We start from the raw sequence: 18,931 nt of genomic DNA, 5'->3' as shown, positions 1-18,931 counted from the left end.
ATGAGTAATATTGAAATTAAATTTTAATGACGCAACTTTTTAATGAAGCCGCCGCTGCTGCCGCCATGTGCTGATTTTTCGGCAGTGTGTGTGTGTGAATTAAAGTATGCTTCTTATTATTCCTTCGTCACTCTATGTGCTACTTCATTGTTGGCTTGTTGGCCTGCCATTTAGCGCCGTCGTCAGTAGCTAACATATGACTGACGTTGAGGCTAATTTGAAATTTTCATGCATATAAATTGGATTTAAGCATTAAATCAGCATATGCGACATGTAATTATGCAGCTGAAAGGTGTGCGGATTAAAAGTGCGAATTATGTGAAGATCAAATGCAAATTAACGAAGTAGACTGAGTTCTACCATAGTGTAAGCTGAACGAAAATTAAATTGTTTTTATGTGTGGGGATTGTTCGTTATACAATCGGATTGCATACAATTAAACAAAAAAATCAGGAAGTTGCCACCTGTTTGCAATTTTAATGTGAAAAAAATTTAAAAGAAAAACCTACGTACTGAAGAAGTTTAAGAAAATGTGCAGTTGAAAATATTTTTTTGAAGAGTGTTGCCACCTGTTAAAATTTTCAAGTAAATAAAATTTACGCAGTGAGCTATTACTAATAATATATTTTTTAAAACTATAAAATGGATGTGGATTAAAAAATGTTTTAATTCGCTGAGAGTTCCAAATATTTATGGGAAGGGTTGCCAGCTGCTTATTTTTTATTTAATTAAAATTAATAAAATATGTGAAACATATTACAATAGGGGCTTGAAACTAAATAGTACTAAGAAAAATTTAAATTAAATATATTTTGGCGAAGGCTTGCCACTTGTTTACAATTTTCAATAAATGAAAGTTGATGTAATAAAGTTATAACAACAAGATGGGTTCGAAATAAAAGTTATTTCTAGTGATTTTGCTTGGAATTCAAAGTATTTATGTCAAGGGTTGCCATCTTTTTAGTTTTCCTCATTCAATTAAAATCGTTAAAAAAACGAAATATGTTTTTCAACATACTAATCAAACTTAATATCATTAAGAAAAATGTTTGTTACATAATTTTTTTGCAAAGAGTTGCCAGCTGTTTAAAATTTTCAATTAAACAAAATTGAAGTAATAAAGCTATAACATCATAATGGATTTGGAATAAAAATTGTTTTATTGTTTTTTTGGAATTTAAAATATTTACCTGAAGGGTTTACCTGAGGCCACTCATATACTTCAATTTACGCACTTTTGTTGTTTTCTACTTACAACTTGCAACCTGCACAATGCTGCCAATTTCTCAATTATAACTTTACATTTTCCATTGCCACTCTTCTTTTTTGTTATTACCGCATGTTGTTGCCACATTTTGAGCAATACGGTGCGTGCAACTTGTTAATATTTCATACAACATTGTAATCAATTTTAAATGCACGCAATCATGTTAAATATTCCAACGCCTACAGTTGGCTGTTTTAATATAAAGTGCGTTTTAATGAAGTGCAACTCTCATAAACATACATACCACACAGATAGGCACAAACATACACTAGTGCAGGCATATGCAAGTGGGCCTCAATTCCCTGCGCAGCTACCAGTCAGCAGTGCCACTTATTACTCGACAGTCACCTGCTCTCACGCATACATATTTATAGCGCTTTATGTGCTAATTTTTGTGAATTTAAGCGCTGTGCGTCAGCAATAGTTTTTTCCTTTTTGTTGTTTTTGTGTGGCGCCGCTTCACCAGCATTTAAATGTTTAATAGTTCAATTGTCCATTGGAGAGTTGCATTGTGGTCTTAAGTATATTATGTGGCTATTTAATTTTATGGTGTAAAATAAACGGTGAATTGGTGACATTATTGCAATTATACAATTATTTGGTAAAGTTATGAAAATATTAAAAAAAAGAATAGAGCGTCACTTAAAATAAAAAATAACGTAACATCACCTTTCATAAGTTTACGGGAGAAGGAAAAACGATATAATACTAACCACTCATATGAAAACAAAATTTGAGTTTTGGTTATAAAGTGGTTATATAATGGTTATACGCTCCTATTGAAGAAAAAATTAAGTTCTGGTTATAAAGTGGTTATATAATGGTTATACACTCATATTGAAACAAAATTTGAGTTTTGGTTATAAAATGGTTTCATATTGGTTATATCTGAAAACGTAAGCTTGAAATTTTATGCTATGACATATATAATATGATGTAGTGAATCGTAACTAATAAAGAAGATAATATTGAAAATTGGGGAGAAATACACATATGGTACATATGTATGACATTTAAATTACCAAATTATGTAGTATATACTAGTATATTTTTATACTAATTCACTTCGGGATCTTATTTGTCGGAATCACCAATATCGGACCACTATATCATGAAGCTGTCATACAAACCGACCGATTAACATAAAGTACTTGTATAAAAAACTTTTTTATTTGACGATATATCTAATTTGAATTTTACACAGTGTATACTCTCAGCGACCGTTATAATCTCCGAATATATTATTTAGATCGGAGCACTATAGCATATAGCTGTCATACAAACTGACCGCTGAAATTTAAGTTCTTGTATGAAAATATTTTTTATTTGTTCAGATATATCTACGAAATTAGACACAGATTGTTATATCCAGCAGTGCTACAAATCATATCACTATTAATTAATTCGGTTCACTGTATAACATAGCTGCCATACAAACAGGCTGATCCAAGTCAAGTGTCTGTATGAAAACTTTTTTATAAAGATCTCTTTATATCCTTTAATACTATAAGAAATACACCTGTGAAGGGTATATAGGCATTATAGCTTCGATGTAGCCGATTTTAACGTTTTTTATCGTTTATTTACACATATGTATCAACCACGTAAGCGTTGTCTACACCAGTAAAGAAGTTAAGTATAACTCGGTTTTATAGCCAAAAACACTCGTAAGCAAAAAGTAAAAAAAATTAATGTATTCAGTTTCAATATAAATACAGATTTATTTCTTTTAAACTCACAACAAATATCGTATTTTATTAAACTCACTTACAAGTCTAAAAATATACCCACGCAGCAGAAGGCAGTCGCCACCCCAGCTGCCATCGAATTGAGCCTTTCATCAATAACTCTGACTCTGATCTCGCGCGCTTCAACGAGTTGTTTGTCACGAACGTGTCTCAGTCTCGATTCGCTGACAGTGCGTGGGTGGCGGTCGCTTGATGTCAACGAACTTCGCTTGCATGGTTTAGTGTTGCATTACAGCTAAACGAAAATAACAAAGATAACAAAAACAACCAAAATTAGCAAAAAAACATGAATAGCAATAACCAGTCATATATGTGCGCGTTTTTGTTGCATTTGGAGGCATTGGCAACGAAATTGTTTGAAAAAGTTGCTGCTGAGATTTAAGAAGTTCTTCTATGTTTGTGTTTATGTTGTTGTTTGGCAACGCACCCACCCAAATGCAATCAATATTGCGCGCTACACTGTTGCGCGCCGCCGGCATTGACATTCGCGCTCAAACTCAAAGAAAAACGCATACAAGTGCACACATATACAAATGTGCTTGCATTTATATAAAGCAGTATGTGCGCTTATGTGCTGGTATTATTTCCAAGCGATTTCTTGCAGTTGCAACTTTTCGCGACTGCCGCTGCAGCAGCAGCAGCGTCAAACTTTCGAGACGCTTTTCGATTTGGCGACAAAAGCAGAAACTTTTGTCATATACAAAAAATATTTTGTTGTTGTTGTTGTTACTATTATTTTAGTTTTGTTTCTAATATGTGCTGTATTACACACATGCTGCTGCACTGCATATGTACCTCGGTTTAGTGACAGCTACCCGGTAGGAATGGTGGATTCAGACATGTGGAGAAGTTCACGCAAGTGAGGAAAGTTCTCTGAACGCTATTCACTTGGGAGTGGCCAAACCGATTCCTTTATATGTGATTCAAGCAGCTCATAACTTTCGGTCTTAGGCCAAGTATCCTCTGGGTAGCCAAAAAACATTCGTTTGAAGGTGAGTTAATGAGAGAAAGCGAATCATCTTTCTCAAGGGCTGTGCGCAGGGTTTGTGACCCTTTATTATATGAATTTTAAAGCGCTACAAATGAGTTGCGTTATATTTATTGGTCAGCGATGACTTTGATCTTTTACTAGCTTCAATTTATCATTAAATAAAGTTAACTACTACACCTTTCATAGAGTGTTTTTCAGCTAAATAGCTGCATTTATTTATATACTCCCGAGCGTTTCTAAGTAGTGTTCTCTTGGCATGATTTTCCCACCAAATAAAATAAACTTTATTTTATTATACATATTATTAGTTTTATTTTTTGATGATTATTATTATCTTTAAAAACTTAAAAGCCAACTATTAAGCTCTGTATTATGCACTTAAATACTTTGTCTCATATTACATTTTTTTCCTACTGGGTGCCGCTGCAGCCATATCAACTCTTTAATATAAGCGGATTTAAGACTTTAATACCTTTTGTAATTACAGCTAAATAATTTTGTGTTTTTTTCCTCAATAAGTTTCATATTATGCTGGGTATTAAAGTCTGGGATAATGCTCCTATGCATTTCAATAAAATGTTTCAAACAGATAAGTAGGTGTTGTTTCCATTTTTTTCCAGATTAATTTTCTTTTCATTCTTAAAAAAATAAAAGCAAGCAAAATCATTCGCATATGAAGTGTGCTCCATTTCAAGGTTCCTTACTTTTTTTTAAGAAAAATACACAGACTCTTCAAATTTGATGGGGAATATTTATTATCATCCAAAAGTACATTCTTTGGCAATTTTTTTTTGAGGATTATCTTTCTCAAGTGTTGGCCGCGGCTATGCCTCAGATTGCCCATCCGTTGTGTTCAATTTTCGATGACTCGTTCGAGTACATATTTCGACTGGTAACTGGCGAATGACATGTGTGATGTTTTGCTCCAAGGCCTGAATCGAAGCGGTATTATCAGCGTAGATTTTCCACTTTACATATTCCTTCAGAAAAAACTCTAACGATGTGATATTACACGATCTTTGTGGCCAATTGACTGGTCCAAAATGGAAAATTATCTGCTCGTCGAAGTGTTCTGTCAATAAATCCATTGATTGAAGTAAAGTGTGGGAAATGGCGCCGTTTTATTGAAACCAAATGGCACTGAGATCACGAGCTTTAATTTCTGGCATCAAGTAGTCGGTATCTTGGCGCGATAACGGTCTCTTTTGACGGTTAAGTTCTCACCGGCACCATAGTAAAAAAGATATGGACCGATAATTCCACCGGCCTCCAAACCACACTTGAATCCTCTTAGGTTGCTCTTCCTCCCAAATGCGGCAATTTTGCTTGTTTACATACCCATTGAGCCAGAAATTGGCTTAATCGCTGAATAAAATTTTTCTCGAAAACGTCTTCTTGGAATTTTTCAAGAGCTCTAAAAATAACGAGACAGCCTGGCACGACCCAGGCATGGTCTGTCAAGAAAGACTATTGAAAAAAGGACCTCTACCTGTATACCAGTTACTTTTCCCGATATTCAGAGGATTAAAATTCTCGCTGAAGGCTTATTTCGAACACTTTCTTTTCTTGTATCAGATTTCAGAAATTGCGAATGATAGTATATGTATGTTCCCATTTAATATTTAGATTTCCATTGAATAAAAGTCTTCACGTTCCAAAGGATTTTACTTATTTTCATAAGATACTGCCCTAATCAAAATATGAAGAACTTTTCGTTCGATTAAAAATTTGGACTCAAGGGTTTCGAAACAGGAACAAATATAATTTGTCAAAATAAAAACGTACCAAGTATTGAGGGCTCAGATCTTAACCCGAATTGAGAGAGATTCAACTGAAAGAACTGAACTGAGAATCTCAACATGAATCAGCAGAGAGTGAGTTGAAAATACTGAAGTCAAAGAGTACGATTACATCTCTATAAGTACCAAAGAACATTTGGAGTAAAGTGAAGTCGGATAATTACCGCTCAAAGAAGGAAAATATGTCTTTACAATGTAACCGTTTAAGAAAAATAGAGGTTTGTTTTGCTCTAAATGGTCGAATTTTGCATAAGTCTAAGTTCCTAAAAGATCGATGCCTGCATTACGACAATTTTCATGAGAATAGTCAACAAGTAAGTGCTCTGTACCAAAAGTCTATGTGATATAATTTTCATGTAAGAGTTAGGAGCTATCGTTGAATCAGCTTTTAAGCCTTGAATGTTCAAAATCTGCTAAGAGCGGTTTAAAATGTTGCGTGCTTGATCTATAGTTCTTTCCTCATAAAGCGTTCTCCCCGAACATCAATATTAAACTGATATAGTAGTAGTGATAGTAGTAGTGATTTATAAAGTCATCGGGCAGAAGTGAGCAATGCAGCATATGTTGACGACATCGACAACATCAAAGAAAATCACACAACTTCAATGCAGCAGAATCTAACCAATCTGTATCTCTTTGTAAGCTTCGTGTGCTTTCGACAGAGACTCATTTGTTTATTTATGTGTGCATATACCCTGTCATGCCAACTTACTGGTTGCGTGCCTTACCTATTATGACGAATGAAAGAGTTTCCGAAATTGCAACTTTACTGGGTCTTAACAACTAAATCCAACTGCATGTGAACCAAGAATTTCGGGCGAAACTGAGTTCACTATAAAATGACGCATTCATTGATATTTGCACGCACGCTTGCGATGTCACACATAAACAGATGTGATATGTGTGCTAGATGTGTGGCAACTTGATGAAGCTTAAAAGCAAACGTTGCATTATTGCACGAACTGCACGCGGCGGCGGTGGTGGAGTGTGTGGAGCACCGAAAATGGTTAGGGAGTTACTCCTTTGTTGGACTTGCTGTTGTAAAACTTATCAGGCTTGCTGCTTTGGCGTTCAATGGCAGCAAAAGCTCTGCTTCTCTTTTCTGCTTTGCCAATTCTTTCTCACTCCTCCATTATGCGGCGCTACGCACGCATTGTTCAGTTGCCAGTTCGCATGCATTTGGCAATCTGCTTGACGCATTGAATTTTTATGGCTCCTTTCAGCTGCCGCCACCCAACGCTCGCTGCCATTCCGCCGGCACTTTAATCAAGCATTCTGCGCTTAGCATTGATTGCACATCAACTATTTCTGCATGCATCAGAGGGTGACGCGCTAGCGTGCCGGCTGCCTTGCTATCTGTTTGCTTTCGATTGCATCTCTTCGCTCTTTAATAGCGGCAATTTAAAGCTATCAGCGACTATGCACTTCCACGTTGTTGATGGATTGCTCCGTTCGTTGCGCCGCTGCTCTAAATGTATGCGCATCAGTATGTTGCATGACCCGTTAAGTATGCATATATGCAATTTCATCAGAGGATGCATAGTAGATGACGGTTGATACATATGACGATACATTTTTGGAATACGATCATTCACAATCACTTTGACATAGATTTCATGTGCCTTCGAGTTTTATATGGATTTTTATGAAGAAGGGCTTAAAAAATATTTAAAAATTTAACCTTGTCAAGGCAATATTTTATATTCGAATATTCAATCCAAATCGCCATTGAAAGTATCTAAGTTAAGATTGTAATTCATTCCATTTGCTATTTCATAGCTTATTTCGTGTGTTTTTCATATAATTCTGAAAGCAATTCATACTTAATATTTGATACTTCATATATCATTCTTCATGTTTTATACTTCACATTTCATCCTTCATACTTCATGTTTCATAATTCTTATTTCATACTGCATTTTTTTTTTTTCATATTTCATACTTCATGTTTCATACTTCATATTTCACACTTCATATTTCTTACTTCTCATTTCATACTTCATCCTTCATACTTCATGTTTCATACTTTACGTTTCATAATTCGTATTTCATACTTCATATTTTATACTTCTTATTTCATACTTCATTTTTCATATTTCATACTTCTCATTTCATACTTCATCCTTCATACTTCATGTTTCATACTTTACGTTTCATAATTCGTATTTCATACTTCATTTTTTATACTTCACATTTCATACCTAATATTTCATACTTCATATTTCATACTTCATTTTTCATACTTTATTCTCAATATTTCAAATTTTATATTTCATACTTCAAAGCGTTCCTTAAATTCACTAGATTCTATGTATTTCACAATATATATTGCGATTTTACAACACTCTTTATAATAATGCTCAAATTACTCAGCTGTTTTCGAATTTTATTTTTGACATTTCCAAGACAATTTGGGATTTCTGACAAAGTCAATTCTATAAAAAATTTTCTTAAAAATACTATTTTACAACAACTTTATACGGCTGCTTATAATCGACTTATATTAAAATCATTTGCTTACTTAATCAAGTGAAATGCGGTGAGTGAATAATGGACCGCACTTTCTAATAATTAACACCAAAATATTACTAAAAATTAAAAAAAATCAAATAAATTGCATAGCAAATCAGAATCGCCCCTAGTGCCGCCGCCCAACGACGTAACACCTTACTATTCGGTACAAAGTGTCGATTCGCGCACGGATAGATCAGATCCACGGATATTTCTATCTGCTCTACCGCCAACACCACAGCCTTCACCAGTGCAATACACCATCAAAAGAAACCAAGCATCAGCTTCAACTAGCACAGAAACACCTGCAAAGCCAATTACTGCAGAATTTGCCGCACAGACATCTAGTGTTGAAGAATTTAAGCAGCCAGGCACAGAGTTTGGCATGCAAACATCGGCAAGTCTTGCTGAGGGTGATAAATCGAACCAGACTAACAACGAGCAGGAAGACATGAGTGTACCCACACCCGCAAAAACTGTTAAATACAGTACAGTAGACGAAGCTGAGAGTAATATCACTGAAGCATCAGCTGATCGCGCTGAAACGCATTCATCGGCAAGCCAATTTCATGTATATGATAGAGAGCCAGACTCCGCCGCGGAGGCTGGACGAGTCAAAAAGTTAAAGAAACTACGGCATAAAACATCCACGCCATCTAGTATTGAGTCCTCGTTTATAAGTACTCAACGATTTTCAGCACAACCTAATGATGCATGGAAAGAATCAAATGAGGAGGCCAGCCTTGAGAGTCAGGCTTACAAATACTTTGCTGATGACCCCAGTGCAAATAGATATGACAAACGAACGAGAGGTAGTGAACCGCCATTAACCAACCGAAATGATCCAAACGAAATGCCAATGCAAGGCTGGGATGAGTTAAATCAACCAAAGCTAAGTGTTGGGAGCGTCAAGCGTGCTGGAAGTTCTTCATCATTATCGAGTGAACCGTATTTAGAGGCTGGTTTCCCCACCAACTTGGAACTAGGCGATGGATTTGTGAGTATTTAAAAGCGTTCAAAGATGAAATGCTTCCTCTAACAATTTTGTGCTTCCGCACAGCTCTATATGACAATACCACCGGATGGCGGCTATGGCTGGTTTATTGTGCTTATCTCCTTTTTCTGTCAGGTCATAGTGGATGGCATAATTTTCTCTGTCGGCATATTACTGCCCTACATTGCCGAAGATCTGGGCGAGACACAGACTGCTATCGTGCTTGTGGCTTCGATACAAGTTGGTAATGAGCGCAACGTGTGCCCGCGAATTATAAAGTAAATGCTTGTCAAGGTTGCTATTTTCTTGCAGGTCCGGTGGCTAGCGCATTTATCAATAAGTACGGCTTTCGCGTGGTGGCTCTGCTGGGTGCCATCTGCTCAATTGTTTTCATATTGATCGGTACCTGCAGTTATAACATGGCAATGTTGATAGTGTTCTACAGCGTGCTCGGTGAGTTTCTGTCGATCATAAACAACCAAGTTGTAAGCGCTTTGACGAGCTTTTGTGAGCTTTCACCTAAGCTTAGTACGGTCATTGTATGTGTTGGCTTTCTATCTAGTTTGGTTTTCATATTGCAGGTGGTCCATCGCTTAGCTTAATTTGGGTTTCCTCACAACTCATCATCGGCTATTATTTCGAACGTTATCGTCCCATTGCCAATGGTGTCTCGTGCGCGGGCGCTGGTGCTGGCATCTTGATATTCTCCTTTATGAATGCGCAAATTTGTCCGGAAATTGGTTGGCGTAATACGTCGCGTATACATACGGCAATGCTGTTGCTTGTTCTCAAATGGGTATCACATTTATTGAGGTTACGCCGACGCGTATCGCAACGGTGAAGAAAGTGCGTACTTGGAAATAACTGTTTCTGTGTTACGTGCGTATTTATATTTTTCTCTGTTAACCATATTTTAGGACGAAAAGTCGTCTTCTTCAAGTGAGGAAATAATGTCAGTGCCCTTTAGCCAGATACGTTACTCACGGTATCAGCAGTCGGTCACTGTAAAACCAACATCTTACGAAAGGGGTCTGGAGCAGATGATTGGTAAGTTCATTTACCTTAAAGACACCAAATTTGGTTTAGCCAAAATCTCTTAACAGCTTGAAGTACCCTGCACTGCCATTGTTATTCTCAGAGTTCACAATGGAGATGATAGAAAGTCTCTAAGAGTCTCTATTTAATTTATTTCTCAAAAGTATGTACCTTGTACTTATTTCAGAGGAGTATGATCCAGAAAGGGTTACAAAAATAGAAAAACTCTGTCCCTGCTGCTTTCCAACGCGACCAAAGACGCGTAGAAAAACCGCTGAAACCTTACCCAGTATTGCAGAAGAACCAGATGTGGAGCCCGATGCAGAACAAGAAGCTGAAAAACGGCATTTCCTAGTACGTATAGATCCCATCGAACGAGAAGACCTCTTTTATACAGGTGCTGCTGCTTACGATAGTGACCCCGAAGTAAATACGCGGCGCACAACCAATCATTTAATCGATATAGAACATCGGCGGGTAAGCGAGAAACACACACGTCGACAAAGACGTTACTAATACTCACTCTCTCTCAGGCCAGAACCATCAATTATTCGCTATCGGTTACACGCTCGCAGCGTTCATACCAACAGGCGAAACGGCGTACACTTTCCGAACTGCGAAATCGTCATAAATGGCCTTTTTTGGCTTACATATCACCGACTAATTGGATGCCACCGAAGCTGCTGAATGCATTTGCCCGGCTTTTCGACATGAATATGCTGAAGATTATGGAATTTCGCATACTACTATTGTCGGCGTTCTTCTTTCCCATGGGCTTCAATATACCCTTTGTGTACTCGAAGAGTGCGTGCGCTTAAAGCAAATATCATGTATTTCCGGTTAAATATAGTTCTTTGTTTTATTATTTTTAGCGCGTGCGGAAGTGGATCCCTTCAATGCGAGCCTCATTTCACCCACCATTGGTTTGTCCAATTTTGTCTTTCGCATTTTATCCGGCTTTGCTGCCAATAAATATCGCTCACAGACCACTTTTTTGTGCGGTGGTGGTATTGTCTTCGGCGGCGTAGCCACATTGGCGAGCGCCTTTTATGGCGAAGATGTTGTCTGGTTTCAATATACATATGCCGCTTGTTATGGTGTGGCGCCAGGTGGGTTCAACAACTTGCTGTCGGAAATTAAAGCACTTTTGTACAGCAGAAATTATTTCACTAAACATTTTGGAGGTCTTCAAATATCACAGAGAAGTCAGATCTTAATTACGTTGATGTCAAGCCGATTTTGTTATGGCTGAGAGTTTGTAGTTGGGGTATTCTCGAGGAAATGTTTTTGTTGGCTCCTTTATGAGGAAACTCAAAATATGCACATACAAATTAAAGTTCCCCAAAAAATCTTTCTTTAATCCAACTCTCGTAATATTGGGGTCTGTCTTGACATTCCCTAGTAACCATAATTAGATGGAGAGGTCTCTTTTCTACATAGGAAGCTCATTTGCCACTCAATACAACTTAACTTGCCATTTAATGCGTAGAAACAACTGATAACGAACACAGTGGCAATGAAACGGACTCTTAGAATTTTTTTTGAGAGTTACTGTAGAGCGGTGGGGTAAATATGTTGAAGTTGATATGTTGTAGCGCCAGAAAACCTCCCTGAGGTAATTCTCCGGCCTAGTTGACAGCCCTTAGTCGAATAAAACTCCGTGTCCGTACCGATTACTTAGATCCAACTGTCGTGGGTATGCTGGAGAGAAATTTGTTGATATTGCTAGAACAGACATACTTTCCATTAAATTCAACATATTTTTAGCGAAGCACTTTAGGTTGAATAGATCTGTAGAGTTTTCAACAGTGAAATGAGGTCACAGCAAATGAAAGTACTTTAAAAACCATCATAACTTCAACCGAAAACACTCAAGCTGTTATAAAACACCAACACCCACATTCTTTCAGTTTTTATCTCTTTAAATACAACAACACTTATTATTAATCTCTCTTTCAGCATTCTTCTCCACGCTGCGCGCCATCATTTATGTGCGTGCTTTAGGTTTGGATAAGCTCACTAATGCATTTGGTCTCACCGGTTTGGCTATGGGTTTGGGTGTATTTCTGGGTACCACCACCGCTGCGATCCTGAACGGCGTGACGCACCGTTATAACGCCGCTTTTGCATTCTCGGGCTTCTGCTTGATTACGGCGGGTGTGCTGAAATTGATTTTGCCGTCTTTGATGCGATACAGAGCGAAACGCTTAAATAATTCTTAATTAGAATGTGTCTTAATTATTGTTTTGTTTATGGGAATAAAGGAAACTGAAAAGTAAGGAATGTTTATTACTTATTTAATAATGAAAATTTTTTTTTACGATTTATTTATTTATTGTCCGTATAAAATACTTTTCAATCAAGAACTAAAGCCATTGGACCAACGTCTTCAATTTGCTAATTTTGCATTGGAATAACTTTAAAACGATGGTGATTTTTTTCAGAAAATCATTTTCTCCGATGAGGCTCATTTTCGTCGGAGTCATGTGGTAAATAAACAAAATTGTCTATTCTTTTGCGAAGAGAATGGAATAGAAAGTTACTGCTTATTATTACTAAATTGCTTTCACTTAAACTGACAATTTGGTGTGGATTTTGGTTTGGTAGAATCATCGCTACGTACTTCTTTCGAAATGAAGCTGGTTACACTTAACAGCAGTATAGATTGTGGATAACCAACTTCTTATACCCGCATTTGGAAGAAGTTGGTCTGGACAGCAGCCGGTTTCAACAAGACCGGGTATGTACCGCAAAGCACGTGCAACAGCCGAATTATTGCGAGAAAAGTGTGGAGATTCTATTATCTCAAGAAACTATGACATTGAAGTCACGTGCAAGGTGTGATTTAACAACATTAGACTACTTCTTCTTGAGTTATTTGAAGTGATTGATAGGTTTTGAACTCTCTCACATACTTCATATGTATATTGTTTTCGAACCAATAGAAATAAGTTGATATGAGTAATCAAAGTAATCGGAAAGTCACAATATGTTAGAAAGATCTTAAAATGATCAAGTGAGCTCAAAATGATCTAAGCTGTTCTAGAGAAGATCTACTGATCTCACCGGTAATCTAAAGAAGGTCGAATGAGCTGAAGCTGGTTTAATCTGATTCAAAGTACCTTTTAAGGTGACTGAAAGCTCGTACGTTTCGGAATAATCTCACGCTGGTCTATTAATAAGATGGCAATTAATTGTTGTCAAGATAATACAAATGACCTCAAGATGATCGAATGATTTCAAAATTATTGAATGATCTCACGATTATGTTATTATCCCACCTTGATGTAATAACTATTTGGCGATCAAATTATCAGAGTAATCGAATAATCTCAAAATGATCGAATAATCTTAATGTGATCCCGAGATGCTCCAATTAGCTAAAAATGGTATCCAAAGGATATCGAGGGATTTAACAACATTAGACTACTTCTTGTTGAGTTATTTGAAGTGATTGGTCTTCAGTAAACCAGAGTGGCATCAAGCTTTAGAAGTTAATATTAAACGTGTTAATCATGACATGAGACTTTATTTAGTGGAAAAGCTACTCGAAAATTGGGTTTATCCAACTCGCCCCTGCAAGATACGTCGTGGAGGACATTTGAATGATGTTATATTAAGAATTTAATCACTCATCATATCATATCATATCACTCTTATTGGACACCTCTTTATTGTAGCAGAAACCAATATTGCTAGTAATTTTATTTTCATTGTAATTCTCCTTGTCTTTATAGAGTTTACTTTTAAGCCTTTCTAGTTAAATTTTATGAATTTTTGCTTCCCTTGCACTAAAGAACTTGTTAAAAAAATATATTTTTTTGTATTTATATAAGTATTTATATATATCTTCCTATTTCACATCTTTGACATTACCTAAACATATACCAAAATGTAATTCACATATCTGCCTTCATCTCCATTTGAGTATTCCCCTTGTTTAATTATTCATTTTTTATTAAACCATCCAGCAAAAACCCTGCATTTCAAAGATTTACAACCTCTAAATAATATTATATCTGAAAACATTCTTTCTCAGCCGTTCGATTTTCATATCGGATTTTCCAGTTCCCTTACACAACTGACTTTCAGGATTTTTCAGTTAAATTTGTAACTATGTTCAATATATATTTTAACGTTATCTGTATCAAGTTCTATACATACGCCTAAGCTATAACTCTTATAGCAGTGTTCCACTTGTTCAATGAAAGAATGTATGTTTAATTGAACAAGTGGAACACTCAAGTAGAGAGGAATGCTGTCTGAGTGTTCCACTTGTTCAATTTTCATTTTTATACAATGTTAGCGAAGTTAGCGCTTTTTCTGAATTTTTGTTTTTATAATCAACTGCTTACCTGTATTTAACCTTGAAGAATTAAAACAATTATTTATATTTTATATTTCTTTTGTGTATGTATGTATATGCACGTCATTTACATTATATATCTGTTTATATAATCTCTTATATATTACTTTATACAAAAATCATTTAATTTTACACTTCTATTTATTTTTCATTGTTATATCTTTTTTTTAATTTTTTGTTTTTTTATTTATTTATTTTTTTTTTATTTTTGTAACATGTATTTAGCTTGCCTTTATTGTTATCTGCATTATCAGTAATTCAATATAACAATGAAAATGCAACATGTGTCATGTTGTTGTTTAACATGTTGTATGCTATTTGCCTCTGTATCATTATTTTTACTTTGAAGTAATTGAAAAAATTTTGTAATTGTTTAATGTAAAATAAATGTTTTATTAACCAGTATTATTTTCGGCAAATATAAATATAAAAGGAGTTTATAGTTATTAAAGAAAAAAAAACTAATCTTACCGGAAAATAATATGAACTTAAATATTTACTTATTTTTCGAGTATTTTTTTAAACTGATTTAAAAAAATATAATAAAAAATCAGTAGAAAATAAAATAAATTATTAGTATTTATATTTCGAGTTAATTTTTTAATGAAGTTGTTGCAAACAATATTTTTTTTTGCTTTTCAATATTAATTTTAATATATTTTATTTTACACAATTTCTGCTTAGGCATTTTTGATTTTGTAATTCAATTCGTATATACTTAATTATACAGTTACATTTATATATCTTACACTAGACGCCTTACTTGCATTACTAGTAAAGTTGTTATAACTTTTGCGCTTAAATGACTTATTATCTTATATATAAATATTTTATTATCATTCGATTTTTTCTTTCTTAAATTTGTAATCAACGTTGCGTTTACCTTGTTTGGGGTTCATTTACTCAAATTAAAATTGATTTCATTTCAGCAAACAAAGATAACAGGCAGATGCCTTGCACTTCTTCTAAGCGCCTGAAGGCAATTCAAATTGCTCTTAGTCCACCTCACCATATAGCAAGCCTTAGCTTTACTTTGTGACTGTTTCTCAATTAATGCTGTAAAACAAAAATCTGTATGTCAATGTAGTTGCATCATAATCACTTCCATTTCCTTTCACTTTTCCCCTTTTTGCTTCACACATACTAATTTCTGGCTCACTTGCTGTTCTCTGATTATTTCATTAGTGCGTTAAGACCTTTACAGCACTTAAAACATACATCTTCCTTCGTCCGTTTTTCTGTCTCATTTTCATTTACGCTACTTGTATCTCCATTTTTATATTTGTTTACATTAAACATACCTAAATCGTAGATATTTGCTTTATTTGCTTTTATCTCTTATATTTTAATCTCTCTTATATAATTTTCATTGCGTTACAGCTAATAATGTTTCTCTTAAACGCAAACGCATATACATACGCATATCTAATTGAAATTTCAAGCATTTTGTTTTAATTTTTTTTGTAATTTTTTTCTTCATATTTTTCTCTCAAATCTACGAAAATAGTATGTTACATTTTTGCTTATTATTTATTTTTTAGTTTTCATGCAGTTGATTTTATATTTTTTACAAATTTTTTAGTTGATATTTTCTGGTTGTAAAAATCATAAATGATTTTAAACTTTGGAAAAAATAAATAATAAAATATTAAATGAAATAAAATACAGGATATATAAAGGTAAGAAACAAATATTAACTGATAGTAAAGATTTTAACCCCCGAACAATCTGTTTACAAAAACAGACTAAAAGTATATGCTAACTTTTCATACAGAATACTCTAGCATAGAGAGCTATCTTATTCTTTGCTTTCAACAAAATATTAAAGTATTGAATTAGAACTCTCTCTTATACTTTATAATTGTTGCCGCACTAATCCAAAAATATATGTTGAAATGATCACATGCTAAGGAACCGAAAGATCTCACGATTAGGGAATAATCTTGATCTAATAATAATGATGTGACCGAATGATCTTAAGTTAATCGAATAATCATAAGATGATCGAATGATCTCATGACATTTGATCTGCAGATGATTGAATAATTGATGTACAGGTGATCAAATGATCTCTCGATGACCGATTGAGCTCAAAATGATCGAATGATCTCACATTTACGTTGTAATTTTAAGTTGATTTGAGAATTAGGTGATGACAAATGATCTCCAGATAATCGAATAATCAAAAGATGATCGAATGAACTTAAAATATTCGAACGATCTCAGGATGATCGAATAAGCTCAGAAGTATATAAGCTGATCTAAAGCGGATCGAATGATCTATATATAATCAAATCTTCTCAGGATTATTGAATAGTCTCATGTTAATATAAAGTTTAGGTGACGATTAAATGATGTTAAGATAGTCGAATAATTCCAAGATGTTCCAATATCCTAAGATGATCGAATAATCTCACAATGATTGATCAAAAGACAATATAATGATGACAAAGTATTCGAATAATCACAAGGTGATAGAGCGATATCAAAATGATCTAAACTTATCTAAAAGAGATATACTGACCTCACTCTTAATATAATCTCATTCGATCATGAGCTCTAAGTGATTTGATCTGATTTGATACTTCTTTAAGTGACCGAAATATCTCACGTTTTCGGAATAATCTCACGTTGATCTAGTGATCAGATGGCCATCAAATGTTGTCAAGGTAATCAAAAATGATCTCGATATGATCGAATGCGCTTAAAATAATGAAGTGATATCAAGATGGTCGGATAATATCAAGGTTGTGAAATGATCCTGAGAAGATCGTATAAGATCAAAATGGACTAAGCTGATCCAAAGGAGATTAAATGATCTCACGATTAAACTCACTATAATTGATTTCAAGACCACCTCTTTTACAAATATATTAACCCGCATAAATAAAAAAGCAAACAGCTGAATATAGAAATAAAACAAATTATTTTAATACACTTTACTACAAATTTTTTATTTTTTCACTAAATAATAAAAATAATTTCAACATATTTTTTATAAATTAAATATATATATTTGTACTGAAAATATATATAAGATAATAATTTGTTTAAAAATGTAGATGTTTTAGTTTTGTCAAATTAAATGTTTATTACAAAATATTTTAAGAAACACAAAATGAATTACCATTTTTTAGAATTCTTAAAAAACTCCATTTTTACGTAGTATTTTCTTGCCAAATCAGTTTGGCCAATTTACATGATTTATATAAGTTTAATATATTTTTGTTCATCCTCCTTTATCTGAATCATCGCTACATATTGTCTTTGTGTTAATTTTTTTTTATGTGAAACAGATTTCTATTTTATATAAAGCATACATTAATTGAAAGGATATAAGACTTTGCTTAAGTGAACTCAAGCCTAGTTTTCAGTGAACAAAAAGATTTTGAACTAAAATATTTCTTAGCTTTACTATAAACAGAGTATACCAATTTTATGAAATGAAAGTATCGCTTACCATATATTTTATTTCGGAAAGTCATGCAATATAGGGTTGTCTCGCTCATTTGTAGTACAATAGTCTGATAATAAAGAGTGACAGTGTACAACTGCTTGAGTTGAACTTAAACAAACGAAACTCGAAAATAAGTAATATTTTTTTAATCAAGCGCGGGTTGTCTTAAACCCAGCTGTCGAAATGAAATTTTTGTAATAATTTTTATTACACAAAAGCTGAATGAACATGTCAATAACTTTGAAAGAATTAAAAAAAAATCTAAAATTTTCCGTTAAATAAAGTATTGTTTTATATTGCATTTTGGCATTTGCATAATGCTTTCTAATAATTAATTTAATTTTATTACACTTTAAGGTCGTTCGTTTTATTCTCGAATTATATTTTTGCGTTTTCGAAAGCATCAGTTTTTTGCAAATATTGTTTTTTATACATTTTACAATTTTTTTTGTGTTCAAATCTTATGACTAAGCTGATAATAATCCCTTGTTCTATTTATCGCGTTTTTGCTTTAGTTTTCTTTATATTTCTACATCTAACATAAAATGCTTTTAATTGAAAGTTTTCTTAAATTTACTGCGCTTTCAGGTTTTTGGTTGTACAGAACAATAAACGCTCGCTAATGCAGAGGGTTATGAAATTTTTAAAATTAACATTAAATTAAAAACTTTTTTAAATATTTATTTTTTTGTAAAGTTTTTTTTTTTATTTATCGAAACTTTTTTCTTTTGAGAAAATTGCTCTTTTGCAAAATTTGGAAAGA

The 18,931-nt window shown here is 34.0% G+C and overlaps 1 protein-coding gene across 1 annotated transcript; it reads left to right on the top strand.

Annotated features, from left to right (window-relative positions):
- The first annotated feature begins 8,339 nt into the window (after positions 1–8,339).
- LOC120770793 lies at positions 8,340–12,567 on the top strand. Its single transcript, XM_040098372.1, is given in 11 exon segments — positions 8,340–8,344; positions 8,428–9,313; positions 9,377–9,554; positions 9,605–9,763; positions 9,892–10,098; positions 10,101–10,156; positions 10,228–10,357; positions 10,533–10,822; positions 10,879–11,149; positions 11,218–11,454; positions 12,305–12,567. Coding segments are annotated over 11 exon segments (2,682 nt in total).
- The last annotated feature ends 6,364 nt before the right edge of the window (positions 12,568–18,931 follow it).

This window comes from Bactrocera tryoni, chromosome 3 (assembly GCF_016617805.1).
Source record: "Bactrocera tryoni isolate S06 chromosome 3, CSIRO_BtryS06_freeze2, whole genome shotgun sequence".
NCBI classification, from domain to species: Eukaryota; Metazoa; Arthropoda; class Insecta; order Diptera; family Tephritidae; genus Bactrocera; species Bactrocera tryoni.
Note: the sequence above shows the minus strand (reverse complement) of the source record. Positions and strands in the feature narration are given on the sequence as shown.